The sequence below is a fragment of the Bufo bufo genome, chromosome 3 (genome assembly GCF_905171765.1).
Source record: "Bufo bufo chromosome 3, aBufBuf1.1, whole genome shotgun sequence".
Taxonomy (NCBI): Eukaryota; Metazoa; Chordata; class Amphibia; order Anura; family Bufonidae; genus Bufo; species Bufo bufo.
Window position 1 is genome coordinate 416,464,553 of NC_053391.1, and position 24,455 is coordinate 416,489,007.

Here is a 24,455-nt window from a genome sequence, read left to right on the forward strand (position 1 = left end):
CAGCAGGCAGATATGTCACTCAGGGCAGAACTTGTATTCACTCTCTTAGCAGAGCAGGGGGAGGGGCACAAATAATTATGAGGAAAACCTCAGATTGTTGTCATTGAAGGTAAACAAAGGGCCAGAAGAGAACCAGGGAAATGAGAAAATATATATTTGTTTGCGTAAAACTTGCTTAGCTTAGTTATATATTGCTGCCCATCAGATTTTCAGTGCTATATTTATTTTTATTTTTTGCATAACTCTGACAACCCCTTTAAGAAAGTGCATCTTCCAAGTGTGCGGATGCCGCTAGACTTGCAGCACTAACTTGAACAATGTAGTTTACTTCAATTCATCTTGGCCATGAGAAAGGATGCAGATAGCGGTTGAAACAGGTAGGCTAATTCCCATGCGGCTGCCGATGCAGTTGCTATGTGGATGAATTGAAGTAAAGAGAATATTTGCAATTTTACTAAGTGCTGGATCGTTTTACTACATTGGGGTAAGGGCCCATTTACAAGTGTGGATTATCAGGTTAATTATCAGGAATATACGTTCGTACGAACGCTCATTCCTGATAACTTCCAACAAAAGGGCAAACACTCATTTGTCAGGTGATGCTATCGTTTATGAAACACGTTGAGTCACCTGTCGGGAACAAATTGTCCCATGTGTAAAAGGAGTGATGTTCTTCCGACAAACATTGAATCCGTATAGGGATGAACAATCGTAGTAACTGTGTGGGTCTTCCCCATACAGAGGGGATGATGGCTGCTGAATGGTCAGGAATGAATGGTTTGTTCGCGATCTGACTGGTGTATCAGCTACTGTAAGGGTCCTTTTCTTTTCTATTTTTTATTTATTATACTTATATACTTCTGACATATTTTCTGCAGCGCTATCTACTTTTTCAACTAGTTTAGTAAATCTCAGTGTTTCTAAGATAAGGGTAAAATGTAGCTAGATGTTTATTAGGGAACAAGCTCTACATTAAATTTTTTTTACCCATAAAGTAATGGGATTTGAGGGGTTGTCCGGTTTAGGAGGAAACCAAACCACACGTGATCCACCTGCAAACAGATTGTTACTTACCTGACAAATTCCACACTGCCTCTGACATCAGAGGTGCGCTGAAGAGGCCAGTGATTGGCTGCATGCTGTCAACGTGACGTCACTGCTGCAGCCAGGTAAGTAACTATCTATTCTTTACTGCAAGTAGATCGCATGTGCTGTCTTGTTTCCCCCTGAAACTGGACAACCCCTTTAATAGGGGATCTTAAAGCAAGTTCTTAAAACTTTAGCTTGATATTCCTAAATAGGCTCCTTCGGATGGCAACAGCTTTTTGTACATAACTGAATAGTGTGTTGTCGCTTTCTTGCTTGTTTTTCTGGAGCCAAATGAAGCATCATCTCTCCTTTCCAAAACGCCTTTCGGCAGGCTCACAAATTAAAAATTACCATTTTGCTGAAGAATGCTTAAGTCCCTGAATTCTGTTTGCCTCTAACAAATGTTACTGTTAATTAGCACTTGCAGCATCTTGGAAGGTACTTCCACCATTAGTCCTAACCTTCCACGATGATCATATCCAGATAATTCAACAAAAACAATTAACTGAATTCGCATACGTAGATTAGAAAATTATTGTTGTTTTTTTTTTCATCTTGGCAAACAAAGCCCAAAGAAATCAATGTGGAGTTATGGATTTGTTTCAATATTAATTTATCAACACAACTGCTAACTTTAACTTTGAGGATGTATTTTCTCCCCCAATGAAACCTGATTATCTTTTCCACTTATACATGATCTCCCTTTTTCATTGCATAAAATCCTTTCTTTGCAGTGCAGAAAAATAACTTTTCCATTTTCGTAAAGCATTTGGATCACTTTATTGCTTTGATAGAGTGGAGGAGACTTATCAAAACTGATGTAATTTGAAAACTGGCTTAGTTGCCCATAGCAACCCATCAGATTCCACTTTTTATATTCCAAATGAGCTCTGAAAAATGAAAGGTGAAATCTGATTGGTTGCTATGGGCTACTAAGCCAGTTTTGATAAATATCTCCCATGTGTATAAGATTCTGCTTAAAGGGGTTTTCCCACAAAAAAGTATTCTACAGTTTTCAAACCAGCACCTGGATCTGAATTCTTTTGTAATTGTATGTAATTAAAATATAGCTACGGAGCTATTCAATAAAATGTATCTGTATAGCCCCACCTAATTTCTTATTTCTTTGACCGGCTCATTAAGAAGGCCGCACATGCTCAGTTTCATCTTTCAACTACGTGAGCTGTGATAGGGAGAGCATGGACACGCCCCCTTAGCTACAGTAGAAAAGACCCTCCCCTTGAGCTTTTCGCTTGATATAAATCTAGCAGAGCAATGATTGTGGAGATCTCTGGATCCATGTGAGGTACAGGGCTGATTCTAGCTTTGTTAGAAAGTGACTGTCATGTAATATATGATGTCTGATTTTCATTTTCTACATTATTCATGGGATAACCCCTTTAATAATGTTGGATGCATTCCACTGATAAAGAGCCAGTCAATGTGTAACACTGTTAAAACTGTATTTTCTAGGACAACGCTTGCAAATTGCAAACGAGCATCAGGATGATAATTAGGGATGAGCGAATAGACTTTGGATCAAACATCCGAAGTGGATTCGCATAAAACTTCGTTCTAATACTGTACGGAGCAGGAGCTCCGTACAGTATTAGAATGTATTGGCTCCGATGAGCTGAAGTTATTGCTTCGCGCAATAACTTCATAAATTAATTTGTACTGTACTGGGGTTCAGTTCAGTTCCAAGTGGTACCTTGGCTCATCCCTAATGATAATGTATAGTGAAGCTAGGTGTTACTTTCTTGCCTTCCTCTTCATACACTAAAGGTGGCTAACACGTTAGATTAGCGTCAGCCAAACCCACCAATTTCAGCAGGAACAGCCAACCATCTAATGTTTATGGTGGTATCCTGACTCTCACCCATGGCAGATGTTAGGATTTTTTACATGCCCAATCTTTTGTTCTCATGGGAGATGAGCGGTTACTAGAGGTTTCAGCCAAGTAGACATTAAGGTGCTATATAACCTAGTGTCAAGTAGGTAAACCGGCCTCCAAGTGTATTTTACTCTTAGCTGGGAGATACTGTAGGGAGGCTTTTCGGATTGTGCTGCAAGCTGCAATTGGGAAAAAATACTAAAAGCTTGCAGCTCTAATATCAGCCACTCAATCTAATAATTGTTCTCTACACTTCATCTTTCAGCAGTTGTCACAGGACTACAATGACTAAGACTTTTATAGAGATAACACGGGATCTACTGTTCACACGTGACAGTCTCTGCTTGCATTCTCCCTCCCTGAAAAATTACCTCTGCACAGGTCATAGAATATGCCTAAATCACAGAACCCCACTGCATAGGAGGGGGAAATGCTTTAGGTTTTTTGCTTGTATCAGGCCACTGAATGGTGATGTATCTACCTATTAATCACGGTATACCCAATATGTATTTGGTTTGAATATCTGACGTTTCTCCCCCATTTTTGCCTTGGCTTATCATGTACTGTGTCGATTCCACTGTCTCAATGACCCAATGGTTAGAATATAAGGTGATCTAGGGTCAGTTCAGAAGACAGTGGGTTTGCCCTTATCGCGGTGGGAGTTCCTAGGTAGCGACACCTTGGTATCAGGTTAGCGGTCCCACGATTGGGATCTTATTTTTGTTTGTATTTGTGGTACATTTTTAGGGTGGTCTCTAATAAAGTGGGCTCTTTTCCTTTGTTTGTGATTTTTGCTAATTGATTCACCTTCATGTATTGTGGCTTTCTTGTAGCCAATTGACCAACTGTGATTTTCATCAAACGGGCCTACAAAACTTTCCATAGATGTCAATGAACATCCGCAGACTATAGGTTCCCATGGTCCATGTGGCTGCTGTAAAGGCCTCTTTCACACATCAGTAAATCATGGATGTGTGCTGTCCTTGTTCTCTGACTTTAATGTGTGTATTTAAATATCGATGAGTCTATAGTGACACCACAGAAGCAGGCCCTATTTTTCTCTGTGATTTTTGGACCCCTCATACATATTTATAATCTAAGCGTCCGTGAAAACCACAGCACAACACGGATGCCACCCGTGTTTGGTCTGTGGTTTTCAGAGATCATTGCTACTAGATACTCCTGAAATAGTTATTTTTTTTAGCTTAGCAGTGTCCATGGAATATGGGTGACATGCGGAGGGCAAAAAACGGATACACAGACCAATCATAGATTCTTCAGACATTTTCATGGAAGAACTGCTGACCATCTTGTCATGGATGTCATCACGGATGTGTAAAAAAGCCTGACTTCCTTTATTGCAGCTCAGGCAATATGGCAGCCCCCATAATCTTTTACAAAGAGTAAAACAATCCACAATCAGAAAATGAATACAGATTCGAAAATAAATATCTTTCACTATCTGGTTGTAATTGGTAAAAATAAACATAGGTGATACCTTCCCTTACAATCCCTTTTGGCCGCCTGGTTAGTCTGCTGGCAGCAGCTCCAAGATTCCTCTTTTGTATATTAAATTCTGCATTCTGTTAAACCTTCTTTAGTGACGGAAGCTTTGTGCTTTTTTCCATTTATTTTCTTTTCTTAGCGTCTGACTGCTGACTCAGATTTTTTTTTATTTTTTTGTTGCCGCTTATCACACCTGTACAATGTTTGGAAGTGTCACATCACTTGAAATATTTAATCCTTTACGAAGTTCCTCGTTTCTTGCTGCTATGTTCATAAAAATTATATCCTCCCTTTTGTAAGCCACAAATGCAGCAGCGCAATAAGATTAGATAGCGTTCCTCCAAGGACTTCTGACAGCTGAAAGTAGGACTTGTACTTTCTCTCCTTAAGTGCTTCATGTCGGTTTTAATGCTTCAGTCCTGGAACTTGCTGACTGCATCGTTTCCATTTCTTTATTTCCCCGTGCTGTGTGATCATTTACAGTGCTAGCTGTATCATGTATGGCTACCCAGGACGGCCGCCATTCTGTTGTCACTTTAGAAATAGCTAAAAATGTCTGTTTTAGGTTAGGCGTTTGGATAGTAATGCTGTATTTTTTTCTGTCTTCACCGTGTACAGAATCTTTTTTTTATTTTTTATTTTTGGAATCTTTCAAGCACTTGGACAGCTACTTGAATTAGTAATTTTAGTCATTTTGCGAAAATTCGGCAGCTCATGCAGAAGCTCAGGAGTCCTTGTATTCAGGAGCTTTTGGCATTCCCTGCTCCCACAGTATAGGAAGACTGCTGCCAATCAGCCATGGCGGAGGGCATGATGGACAGGAAGGAAAGCTGGCAATCGGCAGCAGGGGCAGTTATAACAGGGAGCTCAAGAATAGAAGGACTCCTGAGGTTGTGCAGTGTATTCAGTGGACACAAGGCTCGATTCATGTTGGAGCTGCTCAGTACTTATTTTAGCAAAATGACTAGGTCAGGTTAAGAAAGTGATTGTGTTTTGTTCAGGGTCTCTGTCACCAGTGTTTGCTTCTCTCAGTTAGGGCAGCCTAAAACTTTTCACATATTCCCTTTAACCCCTTCCCTACTTGCACCGTATGTGTGGCGAAAGTAGTCTCTTTTAAAGATGGGGCAGCTCAGGAGCAGAGCTGGCACATAAGCCGCCGGGCACCTGCTGTTTTATACAGCAGACACCCGGAGGCAGATTCCTTGGTGTTTTCCCGGGTGTGCTGCGCTCCCGTGGACCAAACTGCTCCCTCGCGCCGAGATTGGGGGAGCCGTTTCGTTGCCATGCAGTCTCAGGCTTTTAGAAGGCTCAGAGGTCTGTCATAACTAAGTTCCTGTCAGACCCTGATTGTCGTAAGGTTCGATAGGAACATAGTGAATCTCCCATAGGCTGCAATGTTGAATCTTTGCAGTCTATGGGAGAAGCGATCAGACGATTGCATGTTAACACCTTCTTGACTTGCATCCTACGTGTATCTTTAAAAATGGTGCTCACTCTGGAACGTAGGGGGTGCCATACCTATCGGGTTTCTGCCAATCGCAGACATTTAACCTGTCACATGCCATGGTCAGGTGTGACCACGGCATTGAAGATGGCTTTCCCCTGGAGCGCTTTTCTCCTAAAGTCCAAACAACTGCCCTACTCTGAAGGAAGCTGATCAGAGAAGCCGTTTGTTGGTCAGATTTAAATTGTGGGACCTACAATTTTAGAGGGCTTTTCCAGGGTCTGTGAGTAATGATTGATTGTTATTTTAACCTATTCTGACCCAATTTTGGCCAAAATGATTACCCTGAAATCCTTTGTATTGTATCTGTAATTGAACGCTATTTTTATATAAATTGCATACATTTTTAAATGCGCTCCTTGGAGACTTGCTCTTTATCGGAGGCATTTCCCAGTGTTAATTACTGTAATGAAATGGTATTCTTGATGTCTAACAAAATCAAAAAGCCATAAAGTGTAAAGATGTAGTTGTGATTAATTTTGCTAATGAAGCTAAAAGATGTATGAACTTTATGCATATGCAGGCGATGAATCATTTGACAGTTCCCCTCCTTCACAACCCCCGCCACCACCCCCAGCTCGTGTCTGCATCTCCGAACATTCAAAATCAACTGCGTCAGGAAGCAGACCAAACTCTGCCTCGGACTTGTTTCTTCTTCCTATGGGTAAGATTTTCAGCATGAGTAAATGAGGGAAAGGAATAAAAAAAGAGTAAATAGAAAACTATTACCACTCGTTTCCATTTGATGTACTTTATTGATTCCTTTCTGGAATGTCAAATACCATCATGCATTAAATTGAAAAACATTAAAATTTGCATTAAATCTCCACCACTTACAGGCACTTGCCACTATTGGGCACACTAAATAGGTGCGTATTCAATGCATGTGTGAATTTCTGATGGCCAGTTAGGGAAAATCAGCAGAAAATTGATTTGTCTGTAGGTCACATAAACAACATAAGAAACCATTGAAGCAGCACAAATGAAAAAAACTCTGTTGGCAAAGGGTTCAAATAAAGATGGATCCAGAACACATTTACGTTGTTTACTTGAGAGTAACTAAGAATTAAGAGTTAATCCCATACAGTTTAATGAATGTCAATGATGGTCTTGCTTTAAATAAGCGCAGTCTGTCTATTATCTACTTATATGGCAGGAATCACAGCGCAGAGGTACATATTATGGGCCAGATTTATCATTACACTTACATCTTGTTAAGTCACTTTTGGCAGTGACTAAATCAGATTTATTAATGGTCCTTTAATACTGTGATAAATGTGGTTTGACGGTAGCAGTTTATCCTTCAGTAAGCGGCTTTACAAAAGTCGCACGTCTTCACGAGAAAGTCGCATGTTCTATTAAAAAGTCTCTTAAGATGAGCATGGTCCTCACTGGAGTGAAATTGCACAATTTTTTGCAACTTTTTTAAATTGTTGCAATAGTGAATCTGTCTAGAGATTAATTTACATAAGAAAACACGCCCACTTTCAGAAAACTGGTGAGCATAGGCAATAAAAGTTGCACATTTTTGCGCAGTTTTAGCGATTGCGCAAAAATTCGCCACTTTTTCACTCCATTATTTTGACTCGAGCTAATGATAAATCAGGCCCTATGTACATACATAATTCTTTCTCCATACTTCAATTCCTAAGTCAATTCAATAAATCAAGTTGTAGTATTTGGAGTCTGTTGTGTTACATAATGGTAGAACTTTGCTTGCAATTCTAGTCCAAGAGTCTGGAAAGGGTTAAGCGTTACCTGGAGGAGGAATGTAATAGCTTTCCACAGATTTGGATATTTGGTAGAATAAACATGGTGCTATGCCGCTGGCATGAGTGTAGTGTAATAAGAAAGCCATTTCCTGGGAGATAATTGCCATCAGATGATTACACCCTGTGAACATGATTCCTGTAATGCTGCGTGTTCTGTAAAGTCCAGATATTTATATCAGGAAACCTGTTCCTTGTGGCACTGTAAGGCACAATTTAATCAGCACAGGGGACTTGCGGGTTCAGAGCTGTGATATTGTCGGATCAGTTAATGCTTTGCTAACTTGTAAGGTTTTTTTTTTTCCCTCTATATTTCATATGGAGTTTTATTGCTACTGAACTGTTAAAGGGATTGCCTGAGAGTTGAAGAAATCAAATTAGCTGCAAGAAATGTTACATGGAAAAATAAAAAACTTGCTCTCCTGTTAAATCGCCCATCAGTTCATCTCTTATCTTCATGTGGTTCCTGCTGGTCTTTATTTTCCTGCAGCATTAAGTGCTATACATTCTCATATATGTGTGTATATATATATATATATATATATATATATATATATATATATAATATGTTTGGTTGGGCTGAAACTGTGTGTGTATTCAGTGGGGAGAGAGGAGAAAGCAGCTCCAAGACATCTGTAGTGGCAGGTTATCTTCTGCCCCGACATCATCTGTTAGGCAAGAGTCAGAAGCTACCCATACATGTTAGACCACTGGCTGAACCCGTCATTCCTGGCCGACAATACACTAGCGCAGGGATGGCCAACCTGCGGCTCTCCGGCTGTTGCAGTTTTACAACAGCTGGAGAGCTGCAGGTTGGCCTGCCCTGCACTAGCGTGTATGGGAGCATTTATTTCACTTTTTAAAGTGTATCTCCAATTATAAACAGCTTTTTATAAATCCACAGTACAAGTGATGGCGAGAAACTTTATAATATATCTTATTTGTATCTACTTATCAAGCTCCAGGCTTTAAACTCTGACAACTCCTTTAACACTAGCTTAACCATTGTATACAACCTACAAAGACACTGGCATCAAAAAGACCCCAATAATAAATAAAAAAATCCACATTTTATTTCTGTAAATTAAAATAATGCCATATGTATCTGTGTAGCACATTATTAAAAACAGAGACACTCAGTCCATCTAAACAAGGAGAAGAGCTGGGTCTAAGGCTAGTTTCACACTGGTGCTAGACATATCCATCAGGCTGTTCTCGCAGGGACCTCTCTGCACTCTGTCATTACTGGAAGCTACTGCATCGCCATCCAACCAGTTCACTATGAAGGGGAGTAGTGGAAATCTGGCCCCCGAAACATTAGTCTGAAACTAGCCTAATGGAGGAAAAATTGTACCCAACAGGATACTGCCTACTTGCTGCCCCCATGGGAAATATTCCACTGGGACTGCAACTGGATACAGTGATCAGGGATTCGGAGTGTATTGGTAAACTTGAACTAAATATGGATAAACTTTTGTTTTATTGGGGACTTAATTTTCTTTGTAGGTTGCATCTCATTCACACTGTTGTTTTTGGCATCGGTGGTGAGTTACTCATATTGATGATGGACCATATGATTGTGTGACTGGAAGTTATACAGCCTTCAATTAGGCTCAGTCTCAAAATCTGTCCTGCCATGTCCTACATTCTCACCTCTATGACAAATTGCAGAAAAGTTTAGCAATCCGGACATGTTAGAAAGTTTTGTGATGCTGCTGTGTTTAACGCAAACCTAGACTGGAAGTAGTGTAACAAAGTCACAGCTGTAAGAGAACTAGATCAGAAGTTCTGTTTCTGACATGAATCTCTTTTCACTGCCAGCAAGCGTCTTTAAAATAATGAAACACAATATGAGAGATATACACTGGCCCGTACAAAAACTATACAATGCTTCAGAACCCCTGGAAAATGTATGCAGCATTAGCATTTAAAAAATTACTGATCATGTAGTGCTTTTTACATAGTAGTTCTCTGTTCTGGGTTCTTTATGACAGCCACATGACAATCTATAAGTTCAGCGTTACCAGATCTGCGCTGCAGGAACAATCAGAAACTCCTTGAAGAGGTAAGTATTTCAATCTTCAGTACTAAGTAGCTGCTATCCCCAGGTTTATGCTCCAGTTCCCCGGTCTCCACCTTCAATCTCCGCTGCTTCTCTGAATCACAATCACTAGGTGGCGATGTTTTTTCTCTGTGCGATGGTCTCCTGCTGTAGCCTTTAATCAAGAGTGAAGCCACATAGTGAAGATCCACTTGCACAGGTTATGCAAAGATTTTTAATTTAATTTAACTTACTCACAAGATAAAAGCTTTTAAAACCGCATATTACATTATTTCCAAACTTGCACGACCCGGGATTCACTCCACTTCATCAGAGACAGAAACATACAGTCAATCAGAGATCGGCCCCTGATGAAGTGGAGCGAAACCTGGGTCGGACAAGTTTGGAAAGAATGTCATATGCGGTTTTAAAAGCTTTTATCTTGTGAGTAAATTAAAGTGTCTTTGGATAACCTGTGTAAGGGGATCTTCACTATGTGGCTTCACTCTTGATTAAAGGCTACAGCAGGAGACCACCTCACAGAGAAAAAACCTCACCAGCAATTGATTGTGATTCAGAGAAGCAGCGGAGATTGAAGGTGGAGACCGGGGAACTGGAGCATAAACTTGGGGATAATAGCTACCGTATTTTTCGCCATATAAGACGCACCGGTCCATAAGACCCACCTAGGTTTTTGGGGAGGAAAATAAGAAAAAATATATTTTTAACCATAAGGTGTGCTTTTGGTGGGTTTGGAACTCATGGTGGTCTGTGGATGGCACTATTACTGGGGATCTGTGGATGGCACTATTATGGGGGATCTGTGAAGGACACTGTTATGGGGGGATCTGTGGATGGCACTGTTATGGGGGGGATCTGTGACGGACACTTATGGGGGGATCTGTGACGGACACTGTTACGGGGGGGATCTGTGAAGGATTCTGTTACAGGGGGGATCTGTGGATGGCACTGTTATGGGGGATCTGTGGATGGCACTGTTATGGGGGATCTGTGGATGGCACTGTTATGGGGGATCTGTGGATGGCACTGTTATGGGGGATCTGTGGATGGCACTGTTATAGGGGGATCTGTGGATGGCACTGTTATAGGGGGATCTGTGGATGGCACTGTTATAGGGGGATCTGTGGATGGCACTGTTATAGGGGGATATGTGGATGGCACTGTTATAGGGGGATCTGTGGATGGCACTGTTATAGGGGGATCTGTGGATGGCACTGTTATAGGGGGATCTGTGGATGGCACTGTTATAGGGGGATCTGTGGATGGCACTGTTATAGGGGGATCTGTGGATGGCACTGTTATAGGGGGATCTGTGGATGGCACTGTTATAGGGGGATCTGTGGATGGCACTGTTATAGGGGGATCTGTGGATGGCACTGTTATAGGGGGATCTGTGGATGGCACTGTTATAGGGGGATCTGTGGATGGCACTGTTATAGGGGGATCTGTGGATGGCACTGTTATAGGGGGATCTGTGGATGGCACTGTTATAGGGGGATCTGTGGATGGCACTGTTATAGGGGGATCTGTGGATGGCACTGTTATAGGGGGATCTGTGGATGGCACTGTTATAGGGGGATCTGTGGATGGCACTGTTATATATTATATATCCACAGACCCCCCCAGCCCATAACAGTGCCATCCACAGACCCCATACCCCTTAACAGTGCCATCCACAGATTTCCCCCCCCCACACACACACACCGCTCCAGTGCTGCAGTATACAAATATAAAATGTCTCATTCAATTAAAAGTGATTAAACATGCCCCCTCACTCCTAATATTACCGTACACCCGAACAGCTTCTGTACAATGCAGGCAGGCTGGCACGTCACTCACTGACGTCACGTGCCTGCGCCGCCTGCTTCATTCATAAAGTAGGCGGCTCAGGCACGTGACATCAGGGAGTTTCGCTGCCGGCCTGCCTGTCTGCATTCTACAGAAGCTGTTAGGGTGTACGGTAATAATAAAAGTGGGGGGGCATGTTTAATCACTTTTAATTGAATGAGACATTTTTATATTTGTATAGTGCAGCACTGGAGCGGCGGGGCCGGAGTACAGTGACTGCACTGGCCCCGCCGCAATTGCCGGCCCCCAGCTCCTCCTCCCAGTCCCTCCCCGCTCGCTCATACATCGCAGCCTGCGATGTAAAAATGTCAGCATTCGCCCCCATAAGACGCAGGGACATTTCCCCCCCATTTTTTTGGGGGGGGGGGGGGAAGTGCGTCTTATGGGGCGAAAAATACGGTACTTCGTGCTGAAGATTGAATGAAATACTTACCTCTTCTTCAAGAAGTTTCTGATTGTTCCTACGGCACAGATCCAGTAACGTTAAACTTGCAACTGTGAGAATATAGACCTATTCTTTGTGGGATCCAGCAGCCAGGTTTGCATTTAAAAAAAGGACAGCATTTTTCTTTTCTTTTTTTTTTTACACATAATAATAATAATTATTATAATAAATTTATTTATATAGCGCCACCATATTCCGCAGTGCTTTACAAGTTCATAGGGTTCATATACAAAACAAAAATAACTGGATAATATGCAACTGAAACCCTGGGAGTCAGTTCTTTGCTCGCAAGAGCTTACAATCTATGAGGAATTGGGGGTGACACATAAGGTAGTTGATTTTGATAAGTAGGATTTGAGCCATTATTGAACTGACAGGAGTGGTGCCGGCCGATCTGCTTCGGGCCTACAAGAGTATCGAGTTTAGGCCAGAGGAGTTGGTGGGGGGGAGGTTTAGTCCGGGAAAAATCATTTTAGGTAGCTTGATAAGCCTGCCTGAAAAGATGTGTTTTTAAGGCACGTTTGACCTAGTATTCTGGGGCAGAGTATTCCAGAGAGTAGGTGCAGCTCGAGAAAAGTCTTGAAGACGGGAGTGAGAGGTACGAATTATGGAGGTTATTAATCTTAGGTCGCTAACAGAACGGAGAGCACGAGTAAGGTGGTAGATGGAGATGAGGGAGGAGATGTATGGAGGTGCAGCACTGTGGAGAGCTTTGTGGGTGAGGGTGAGAAGTTTGAACTGTATTCTGTGGTGGATGGGCAACCAGTGAAGTGACTGGCACAGGCTAGTAGCATCAGTGTAGCGGTTGGATGGATAGATGAGCCTGGCTGCAGCATTTAGAACAGACTGAAGGGGGGAGAATTTAGTGAGAGGGAGAACGATTTGTAATGTAGTAATGCATTGCAGTAGTCTAGACTAGAATGAATCAAGGCAACAACAAGAGTTTTTGCCGTTTCCACCGTAAGAAAAGGGCGGATTCTGGTGATATTCTTGAGGTGCAGACGACAAGAACGTGTAAGTGATTGAATATGGGGAAAAAAGGAGAGATCGGAGTCAAAAGTGGCCCCAAGGCAGCGGGCATGTTGCACAGGAGATATGATAGTGCTGCAGACCGAAATTGAAATATCAAGTTTAGGTGAGTTAGATGGGGGAAAGACTAGAAGTTCAGTTTTTGAGAGGTTCAGTTTTAGATACAGAGAGGACATGATGTTAGCTACAGCTGCCAGACAATTACTGGTGTTTCGGAGTAAGGCAGGAGTGATGTCAGGGGTTGAAGTGTATAGTTGGGTGTCATCAGCATAGAGATGGTATCGAAAGCCAAATCTACTAATAGTCTGTCCGATGGGGGCTGTATAGAGGGAGAAGAGTAGAGGACCTAGTACTGAGCCCTGAGGAATTCCAACATCAAGAGGAAGAGGAGAAGAAGAGCCAGCGAATGATACACTAAAGGAGCGGCCAGAGAGATAGGAAGAGAACTAAGAGAGAGCAGTGTCCTTAAGGCCAATTGAGTGGAGCATGGTGAGGAGGCGTTTATGATCAACTGTATCGAACGCTGCAGAGATCCAGCAGAATCAATAGCGAATAGTCACCATTTCTTTTTGCTGTTAGGAGATCGTTAGACACTTTAATAAGGGTAGTTTCTGTAGAGTGAAGAGGGCGAAAGGCAGATTGTAAGGGGTCAAGAAGAGAGTTTGCAGAGAGATAGCTTATTAAGCAAGAGTAGACAAGACGTTCAAGGAGTTTAAAGATGAAGGGGAGGTTAGAAACAGGTCAGTAGTTATCAGCACAGGTCGGGTCAAGAGATGGTTTCTTTAATAGTAGGGTGATAGTGTTTGAAAGAGGAGGGAAAGATACCAGAAGAGAGAGAGGTTAAAAATTGTAGTTAGGTGAGTAATGACAGCCGGGGAGAGGGACTGGACAATCTGTCTTCTCATAGTCTAAGTATTAAGGTTTTCTACTAAATATTAATGTCATATATGACTAGCTGAAAATATTAACATACTAAAGAAACCTATCTCAGAAGGTGTTCAGTTTGTTACATTGGTATACACAATTGTATTGAATTTACCTATTTAGACTTTGCTGACAAATGTTCTTGACATTTTTTTAGAAGCACCTTTACCACCTATCCGCAGAGCAACAAATGATGTCAAGCTAAATCGACTTTCCCAAGAATATGATCAGCTGCCATCATGCTCAGGTAACTTTCATGTACCTTCAGAGTATATTGAATTTTGACTTTAGCTGGGTGTGGTATTTTCTCTATTAACATTGTATTTGGTTTGGCAACAAGCTGTGCCAATCACTGAAAAATAAATGTTGGTTTATTACTTAGTAGATGGTCTTATAAATTGAATTGGGTCCTAACTTTGTCCAATTTTTTTAACCCTTTTAATCATTAGGGTCAATTTGTACCTTAAAAGAAATGTTATCAGTAAATGACCTATTGTTTAAATTATGTTTTTATGTTAAACATATTTTTTAATTTGTGATGATTATTTTTAATTTTTCTTATGTTAATATTTATGTTAAAAAATGTTGCAAAGGCCACCAAACCTAATAATCAGCACCACGTCTGTACAAACCACTTTACTGCAGTTACCTGCTTATCATTACAAACAGGATTAGAATGACAGATATCACCTATATCTACAGATAGCATGATCTGCCATTCGCAATAGATGATTGTCAAAGCTTATCTGCTCCATCCCGACCTCTGCATAGGTCACAGAGCATGCCTAGAAAACTCTCCCGTAGAAGTCAGTGAGTCTGACCCTATCCATTGTGTCTATGACCCATGGTGGTTGCTGTAAAGCATATCTCTAAATGCTGTTAGGAACAGCTCAGGCAAGATGTCTGTCCCCATTTTCATGTGCAGGAAATAGAAGAAAAAAATCTGCAATCAAAAAATTCAAAACGGATTAGAAAAGAGGTCTTGTCACTAGGGATCGACCGATATTGATTTTTTTAGGGCCGATACCGATAATTTGTGAACTTTCAGGCCGATAGCCGATAATTTATACCGATATTCTGTGAAATTTCATTTTTGAAAAAAAAAAAATTCCTACACAAATCTGCTGAAAATGAATATTTTTATTGTTAATGTGTAGTTTTTTTTTTTTTTGTAAATCTTTATTATTTATACTTAATATTTTGGTGTTTTTTTTTACTAACTTTTAGCCCCCTTAGGGACTAGAACCCTTGTCCTATTCACCCTGGTAGATCACACTGTCCCTGCTGCCCTGTGCTTTGTGCACACAGCAGCATGGAGCTTACCATGGCAGCCAGGGCTTCAATAGCGTTCTGGCTGCCATGGTAGCTGATCGGAGCCCCAGGCTTACACTGCTGGGGCTCCGATCAGAGGAGGAGGGGAGAGAGGACCCTGTGGCCACTGCCACCAATGATTAAACTGGGGGGCTTGGGTGGGGGGGCACACTGCGCCACCAATGTTTTTAATACGGGGGTGGGGGTGGGGGGCACACTGCGCCACCAATGAACATAAATTTCTCATTTATTCATATACAGGAGGCGGAAGCTGGCTGCAGAATCACATAGCCTGCTCCCGACCTCTATGAGCGGTAGATGCGATCCGCGGCACCTGAGGGGTTAACTACCGCGGATCGCAGCTACCGCTCATAGAGGTCAAGAGCCGGCTATGTGTTCAATTTAAATGAATGAGTAAGTTAACATCATTGGTGGCGCAGTGGCCAAAGCCCCTCCCCTCCTCTTCCCATCTGTCTCTTCATTGGCGGCAGCGGCAGCAGCATCACAGGGGGAGGGAGACACTGCTTCCTTCTCCCCTGTGCTGCTGAGGGAACACAGAGAGAGCACTGAGAGCAGCGCGTTCTGTATTCCCCATACATTATCGGAATATCGGCAAAATAGATGCCGATACCGATAAAAGTCAAAATCCTGAATATCAGCCGATAATATCGGTAAAACCGATAATCGGTCGATCCCTACTTGTCACTATCTGCTTTAAACTGACAGAACAAAAAAAAGTTGGTGAAGCATTCCCTTTGAAGGGGTTGTCCACTTGCTTTAGTCCCTTTTTGTTAGTAGGGCTCTGATGGTAAGCTGATCACAGGTTGTTCTGCTGCTTGGGGACTGCAGCATTCAACTGTAATATGCAGGGGAATGGACAACAAATCTTCAATTCCTCAGCAAAACCACCACAGGTAGATGAAGCATTATATTATCCCAATGGACTGTTAAGCCTAATAAGGTTTTTGGTTTATCTAAACAGACAATCTCTTTAAAGGGGGATTCCTGGTGTTTAATACTAATGGGTGATCGGTATCTGATCAGTGGGAGTACGACTCTGGGCACTGTGCCGATCAGCTGTTTGAAGAGGCCGCAGCACTCCGTTAAGTGCCTCAACCTCTTCATAGGCCAGTGACATCATGTACATGGGTGACATAACCTAAGTGCAGCTCAGTCCCATACTAGTTAATAGGTCTGAGCTGCAATGAAAGCACTGCTGCTGTCCAATGGATGGTGCAGTGCTTGATAAGCTGTGAAGAGAGCTGTGGCCTTTTCAAACGACTAATTACAGGGGGTTCCAGGAGTTGGACCTCCACCGGTCAGATACTGTAACCTATCCCAAGTACAGGTCATCAATTTAAAACCCCTTTAAAGTCATCCAGTTTATTACCCTGACCTGGTCATGTGCTTGTAACCTGTTGACGTTTATAGGACTTGATTTCTGGGGAACAGTTAGAGAACCTATTCAGTGTTGAACTTCTTACAGTTGTTACCTTAGCAATTGGATACTCTAGAGATTTCTATATGCAAGTTTGTAACAGCACATTGATAATAACTTCCACTAGCTGTTAATTTGTAGCACTCTTTTACGCTTTCTCACTTTCACTTCAAGCGTCAATCTAAAGCCAAATGTGTTTTCTTGGCAAATATTTTTATACCTGCAACCGGTACATTTATTTTAACACACATCATTGAGACATTACAAAAGCAGTCATCTGTCAGAGTTCCAATTCATGGAGACTGAAGAGGCTGTGATGGTTCTTGAGCTTTTACTGTAATTTGGAAGTTATATAGTATTCAGACAGTGAAAAATATGACTATAACAGAACTGTCCAAAAGAAAGACGAGCACCTTCAAATTTTGTAAAAATGGGGAGGTTCAGGTGCAATCTACCATAACTGCAATGTAAAAGCAAACCAGGACGACAAGTAGCAGCACACTTCTTTATGCACAGACACGTGCAAACACTGGAAACATGAATAAAAGTGGATTGCGTCACTGATATACTTACTATAAGAAAATTAAAAGCTCTTCTCTGTGCACATTTTTGATCCGTATTGTGTTGGGCCCATCTACCAGTGACATGATGGCTTCCAACAGATGGGACCTACACTAACGGACTCTCCTCTCCTGGGTTTTTGGCCTACAAAATTCAGGACAATGTAGAATCCAGCTACATGTTTTACTGATAAGAAGCACCAGACACATGGGCGGGTGTTCATTATCTAATAGGGGAAGCCACTCCCTCAATATAAGATAACTGTCACTTTAATAGAAATTACATTTTATAGTTTCAGCTGCAGCAACACAGTGGCAAAAAAACTGGCTACTGTTGTAAGCGTCCTGGAAAGCTACTTCCTGAAACCTAAAGGGAGTCTGTTGCCTACTTTCAGTATTTTATACCGCTCATATCACATTATAGTACTTTTATTGTGTCTGTCCCACGTCCAGAAGCTGAAAAAAAAAACACTTTATAAAGATATGCAGATTAAGTCGTGCAAGTACCCAGGCCCCTCTCTGATGTGACAGCATAACCGCTCCCCTTGTAGTCCTCTGTCCTGCCCTCCTCTCCTATTTCCTTCTCCTTTGGCTTAGAGATCTTGCGCGAGCACCGGTCACCGATGGGCCCGGCGGTGACTGGTGCTCACACGAGATCTCTAAGCCAGAGGAGGAGGATGAAGTAGGAGAGGAGGGTGGGTCAGAGGACTGCTAGGGGAGCGGTTATGCTGTCACATCAGAGAGGGGCCTGGGTACTTGCGGCTATAACGCCGCCCCTGGGCACTTGCGGGACTTAATCTGCATATCTTTATAAAGTGTTTTTTTTTCAGCTTCTGGATGTGGGACAGACACAGTAAAAGTACTATAACGTGATACGAGCGGTCTAAAACACTCAAGGTAGGTGACAGACTCCCTTTAAAGCAAAAGTGGTGGGAAGTAACTAGCAAATACTAAAACTGTGTAGTCATGTAGCTAGTTTTTCTTAGCCCAATTATCGAATAAACAGTTAAAACATAAGTGACTGTCTAATCAATTATTTAACATTTTTCTAGACGCTGTAATTAATTTTTCAGCTAGATAAGCTACAAAATAATTGACTTTGACGTATATAAAACGGTCTTATTATAGGCGATCAGCACACATCACAGAAACATGATAATACACCGATTGCTTTAGAAAAGTTGCATTGAAATTGCTTAATGTTGCCACTCAGTCACTAGTTCCTCCTCCTGCCAGCATATTTGTTTGGATCAGTGAATTTTGAAGGAATTCTACACAAATATTTTCTAGCCATTTCGATAATAGACTAGAAATGTAAATGGAGAGATGTTTAGTTTTTAAACTTAAAGGTTGTCTAAATGTAGATATATATAAAGGAATTGCTAATCCAGTTATGCCCTATTGTGCATTTGGTAATAGGATCAAGATATGTTACATGTATTCTGCTGCATGGAAACAACTAGTTAAATGCTTCAGGCAGGAATACCCCTTTATCTGCTGGATAGGTGATAATTGCTATGCTGGAACCTAGTGGATAGGTGATAAATGTTTCAGCCTCGAATACCACTTTAACTAGTTATTTTCATGGAGCATAATACACGTAACACATCCCGGGTTTTCCTGTTTGGATCATCCTTTTAAAAGTAGGGATCGACCGATTATCGGTTTTACCGATATTATCGGCCGATATTCAGGATTTTGAACGTTATCGGTATCTGCATCTATTTTGCCGATATTCCGATAACGGATCGCGCTGCTGACAGCGCTCTCCGTGTTCCCCTTCAGCGGCACAGGGGAGAAAGAAGCAGTGTCTCCCTTCCCCCTATGCCGCTGCCACCAATGAGAGGAGGGGGGGACAAGAGGAGGGAGGGGCTGTGGCCACTGCGCCACCAATGATTAATACTGGGGTGGGGGGGCGCACTGCTCCACCAATGAAGATAACTCTCATTAATTCATATACAGGAGGCGGGAGCTGGCTGCAGAATCACATAGCCGGCTCCCGACCTCTATGACAAGTAGCTGCGATCTGCGGTAGTTAACCCCTCAGGTGCCGCATCTGAGGGGTTAACTGCTGCGGATCGCAGCTAACACTCATGGAGGTCGGGAGCGGCTATGCGATTCTGCAGCCAGCTCCCGTCTCCGGTATATGAATTAATGAGAGAGTTATCTTCATTGGTGGCGCAGTGCGCCCCCCCCCCCCCCCCACCCCAGTATTAATCATTAGTGGTGCAATGCCCCCTTCCCCCAAACCCAGTATTAATCATTGGTGGCAGTGGCCACATGATCCCCCTCTCCCCCCCCTCCTCAGTGGAAGTTCCGATCGGAGCCCCGGCAGTGTAAGCCTGGGGCTCCGATCGGTTACCATGGCAGCCAAGACACTATTGAAGCCCTGGCTGCCATAGTCGGCTCCCTTGCTGCTGTGTGCACAAAGCACAGAACAGCAGGGACAGTGTGAAGTCAAGGGTTCTAGTCCCTAAGGGGGCTAATATTTAGTAAAAATAAATAAAAAAACACACCAAAATATTAATTATAAATGAAAAAGAAAGATTTACAAAAAAAAAATACACGTTAACAATAAACATATTCATTTTCAGCAGATTTGTGTAGGAATTTTGCTATCTGCCTGAAAGTTCACAGATTATCGGTATCGACCCTAAAAAATCTATATCGGTCGATCCCTATTTAAAAGTATCATTTATGAAGGTAGCAGTAACTTTGTAATGTATGTATTTTACCTTTTATTGCTCCTATCTTCTGTTCTGGGCTGTGGTCACATGACCATGTCCATGCAGCGCTTTTTTATTTCCTGTGATGCTATGGCCATACAGGGGCAGTGATAGGGGAGTGTCTATGTAGCTATCTGGGTGGGAGGAGCTATAAACTAGCTGGATGTTGCTAGGGGCAGTGCCACAGAAAGAAGAGGTGTATCATGGGATTGGTTGGATACCGCAACAGGAAGTACTACATACAGGATGTAAACTTTAAGTGACCCAACTATTTTGCTAAAATCTTGTATTGAACAGATCCAGCGCCGCCTGGTGCTTATCAGCTCCTGGCTTTCTCCACCTTCCTACTGCTAATTCATTTGGGAATAAAAACTCAGTGCCAGAGAGCGGAGAAAGCCCAAAGCTCAAGAATATCAGGACTAGTTGGCATGTGCTGGAGCTGTTAGAACCTAGAAGCAAAAAACTGGTGACAGATTTCCTTTAAACAGGTGCTGATCTTACATGCTATATCGTTGACCATCACTTTTATGGGCAGGAAAGGACCCTCAGCCAGAGCCTGGAACACATCCAAGAAGGTCTCTTTACAATTCCAGGCGTTGAAATAAACATAAAATTCAAAGCAACGTTAACAGTGTAGTGGTTCATTTCGCCTATGCCAATGATGCAAGCAAATTATTCCTGGGTTCAGCCACAGATTACAGCGGATTAATTTTATCATCAAGAGCCGCTCATAACAGAGTTTCTCCAAAGCAGACAACCACTTTACACAAAACTCAAGTGTGGTCTTGTGACTATTATACATTATGCTAGATAATGTGGTTATTTCTGTTTTGAGTGTAAGTTTCAAAGAGAAGATTGTGTTTACTTTTGTTACATGAGTTTTGTGTGTGTTTTTACAGATTGTCCACAAGTACCAGCCAGACCGCCCAAACCACTCCCCCGCAGAACGGCACCTGAGATTCACCACAGGAGACCTTACAGCGCGGATTGTTCAACAGAGAATGTAGATGCAAAAATAGCAAAATTAATGGGTGAGGGCTACTCTTTTGAAGAAGTAAAAAGGGCTCTGGAAATCGCTCAGAATAATGTGGATGTGGCCCGCAGCATACTTAGAGAATTTGCATGCTGTCCTCCACCGATCTGCCCACGATTAAACTTGTAACAAAATGACATGGCTTTTAAGACTTCACTCTTGGAGCAAAGCGGAAGAATGGATTTCATTTATCACCTTAATTTAAAACTGTCATTCCAGCATTTTTTCCCTACAAAACATATGACAATGCTTACGGGCCTGAATCCAAGTTTACTTGGTTATATGTCAAAATTAAAGATGGAGAAAAAAATCTATAATTGTTCATTTGGAAAATATGATCTATACAGTTCATGCATATAGGAAAACCTATTTCGTTCTCTGAAATAATCTGTGAAATATTTTTTTTCTCTCGTTTAGAGCTGGTAAGTTTTTTTATGATTTTTTTTTTGCTTTGTTATATTTTAAAAAAAGAATAATTTGTGTTGTAGACCTTCAGCAGCACTTTCTGACCTCATTGCATTCTGGAAAATGCTTTTCATTCTCTGTATTTTATTTCTTTTTGTACAACGTTTTAATTTATCCAAATATACTGCAAAAAAGTGGCCTTTACTACTGACATACTGAGTTATTTTGTATTAGGCTAAATTGCATTTGAATGTGTAAAGAATACAATTTTTTTTGCGGAACAATTGCCTTTACAAATGTATTTTGATATCATTGTGTAGCAAAGCCGAATTACTTTGGATATGGCAACTTTTCATTTTTTTTATGAAGAACATGCATACGAGCAAAAGCATACAATAAACATCCGGATCATCCTTTTGTACTCTGGTGCTTGTAGAAAATGAGCATCAAAGTACCAACTTATTTAAAGAGCTTGACGTCATCTTTGCCAGGGTGTTGGTGCTGAATGATGCATTATCCGACCTAGTCAATTACAATCTGTACATTTTATAAGAATTAAATGTAACTTTTCCATCAGTAAAATGAATACATGAATTTTGTATCCTCTCAAGCATCACAACTGAACTTTTGGGCAACCGTACCAGTGCATTGGCTGCAACAAACTCATTCCATTTAATATCCTTGAAAAGGTACAATAATGTATGTGCTTGATTTGAACAGGCTCATTCTTTCTATACTTTGTGATGCTGCATCTGTAAACCTAGTTTGACAATGGAAATTAATGTTTGCATTGCTAGTGTTTCTAAAGTGTTTTATAAGCCATACTACTTGAACAGGTCAGTCAAATGCAATAAAGAAAGCACCAATATCAAATCCTCAATGAAATAATGGCTTGTTCATTTTACATCTTTTGCAAAACTGCCCGTTTGGAGAAAAAACTAAAATCCATGCCAACGTAATAAAAATATCCTATCCGATCTGTCAGTATGTCCTTTTATGATCAAATAAGTTACAGAGGTGTAAGTTATTTTCATATTAATTACACAAGTATTATGTGAATTGAGTTACAAAGTTACAGTATTATCAGCAGTTTTGAAGTAAAAGTATGTTGGTTATGAATGGAATTATCTTTTTCTAATATACTTACACAGTGCTCATTCTATTAGCTGCCACGCTTACCCCTCTCTCAGCCTTAAAGGGGTATTCTGCTTGTGTGGAGTTATCCCCTATCCACAGGATAAGGGATAACTATTAGATAAGTGGCAGGATCCCCACAGATCACAAGAACGGGGAACCCGTACACCATGTAGCCCCTCAAACGAATGGAGCAGCCACTCCGGCATGCACACAGCCGCTCCATTTATTTCTATTGGAGATGGCCAAGTACAGTGCCCGGCCATTTAACTCCCACAGAAATTAATTGAGCAGCCGCACGCATGCTGGACCAGCCACTCCTTGGGGTGCAGGGTCCCCATTATTGTGATTGGTGGGGGTCCCAGTGGTAGGACCCACATCAATATAATAGTTATCCCCTACTCCAACCAGAATACCATTTAAATCTATGTAATAGAGATTACTAGAAACCTTGTGAGTGGCATACTTTTAGGATGAGGCTGCACAAAGCAGTAGTGATGTGGTCACCAAGTGGGCAAAAACCGCAGTGGCATGACTTGGTCATATGCTAATAAGATCTCAATGCTGATTTTGTAAAGAGCCCTGGAAAATCAGGTCATCCTTCGTGAAGAACATAGTGCCCTTAAATCGGCTTAGAAAGCTGTTAAACATTTACACACTCTACAAAGAACATCCATTGGTGCATTGTGAGCAACGCCATTTGTTCAGGACTAAAATACATCCGGGGTAGATGAACAGTTCTTCTGTAGCCTTGAAGAATTCTTTACCATCAGCACGCTCTTCAGTATTTATCAGTAGAGCTGCATGTTTTTACGCAAGTTAAAAAGAATCTACACTTTAACACATTGTTTTTGACTTTACATAGATAACCTATGTACATTAGATGAATAACTTTATAAATCTATTGCTTGCTTTACTTGCACGTATTTTGTTATACAGTAGTCCTCTTAATATTCCACATTCTCTGAGGCTACATGAAAAAACATAAACCTGACAGGGCAGTTCCTGGTGATACTTTATTGCTGAACCCAGAGGTGAATGTACTATTACAAAATGTAGAGGCTCGTCTTTGAAAGCCAGGAGCACTGTCAGAGGTGGTGTATATTCTTGGGTCCTATGAAGAATTGCTACCAAACTTCAGATGTGTTTGCTTCCAGGCCATGACTTGGCCTTCTTTCTCAGAGCATGGGCAGTAAATCTCATAATCAATATTGCAGTTTTCTAAACTTTAAACAAAAAATGTTTAAACTTTGAGCTAAAAAAAAATTCAAGGTAAAATAGAAGTGAAAATTAAAAATGTGAAAATGGTGTATTCCAGGCTTTTACAGATGTATTACCCATAAAGTTTCAGCCTGCATCATATTCTTTTCTGCTTTGGACAACGAGACAGTATGAGAATTGCATACTGCTGGAACCCCTTATTTAAAGGGGTGATCTCATGATTACTGTACCAAAAAAAGCAGACATCAATGCCTTTCTCACAAAGCTAGAAGCAGCCTTTTGTTCTGCAAGATTTATTTCAAGCTGGCAGCTTCGGGGGTGTCCTTTCTGCTGCAGCTTTCTCCCTGTAACTGTCACAGCTTCTAACATTAGATATGGCTGGCAGCAGTTGAAGGATGCAGCTGAGCTTGTTTGTCCACCACAGTGAAGTTACTGACGTGGACAGAGAAATAAGGAAAAGAACAAACTGCAGCTTCAAAATGTAGAAAATTTTTAATGGGACGACCCATTTAACATCATATGGCGACTTAAAGGGTTTGTCCCATTTCCTATATTGT

The 24,455-nt window shown here is 41.5% G+C and overlaps 1 protein-coding gene across 2 annotated transcripts in view; it reads left to right on the top strand.

Annotated features, from left to right (window-relative positions):
• The window catches only part of CBLB (Cbl proto-oncogene B), a 155,971-nt gene extending 133,453 nt beyond the window's left edge, over positions 1–22,518 (top strand). The window contains exons 15-17 of one of the 2 annotated variants that reach the window (XM_040424917.1): positions 6,517–6,657; positions 14,228–14,317; positions 21,005–22,518. In XM_040424917.1, coding sequence (XP_040280851.1) covers positions 6,517–6,657; positions 14,228–14,317; positions 21,005–21,267 — 494 coding nt within the window. In that variant the 3' untranslated portion in view covers positions 21,268–22,518. The remainder of the gene's footprint in view (positions 1–6,516; positions 6,658–14,227; positions 14,318–21,004) is intronic. The other variant, XM_040424918.1, reaches the window with a different exon arrangement.
• The last annotated feature ends 1,937 nt before the right edge of the window (positions 22,519–24,455 follow it).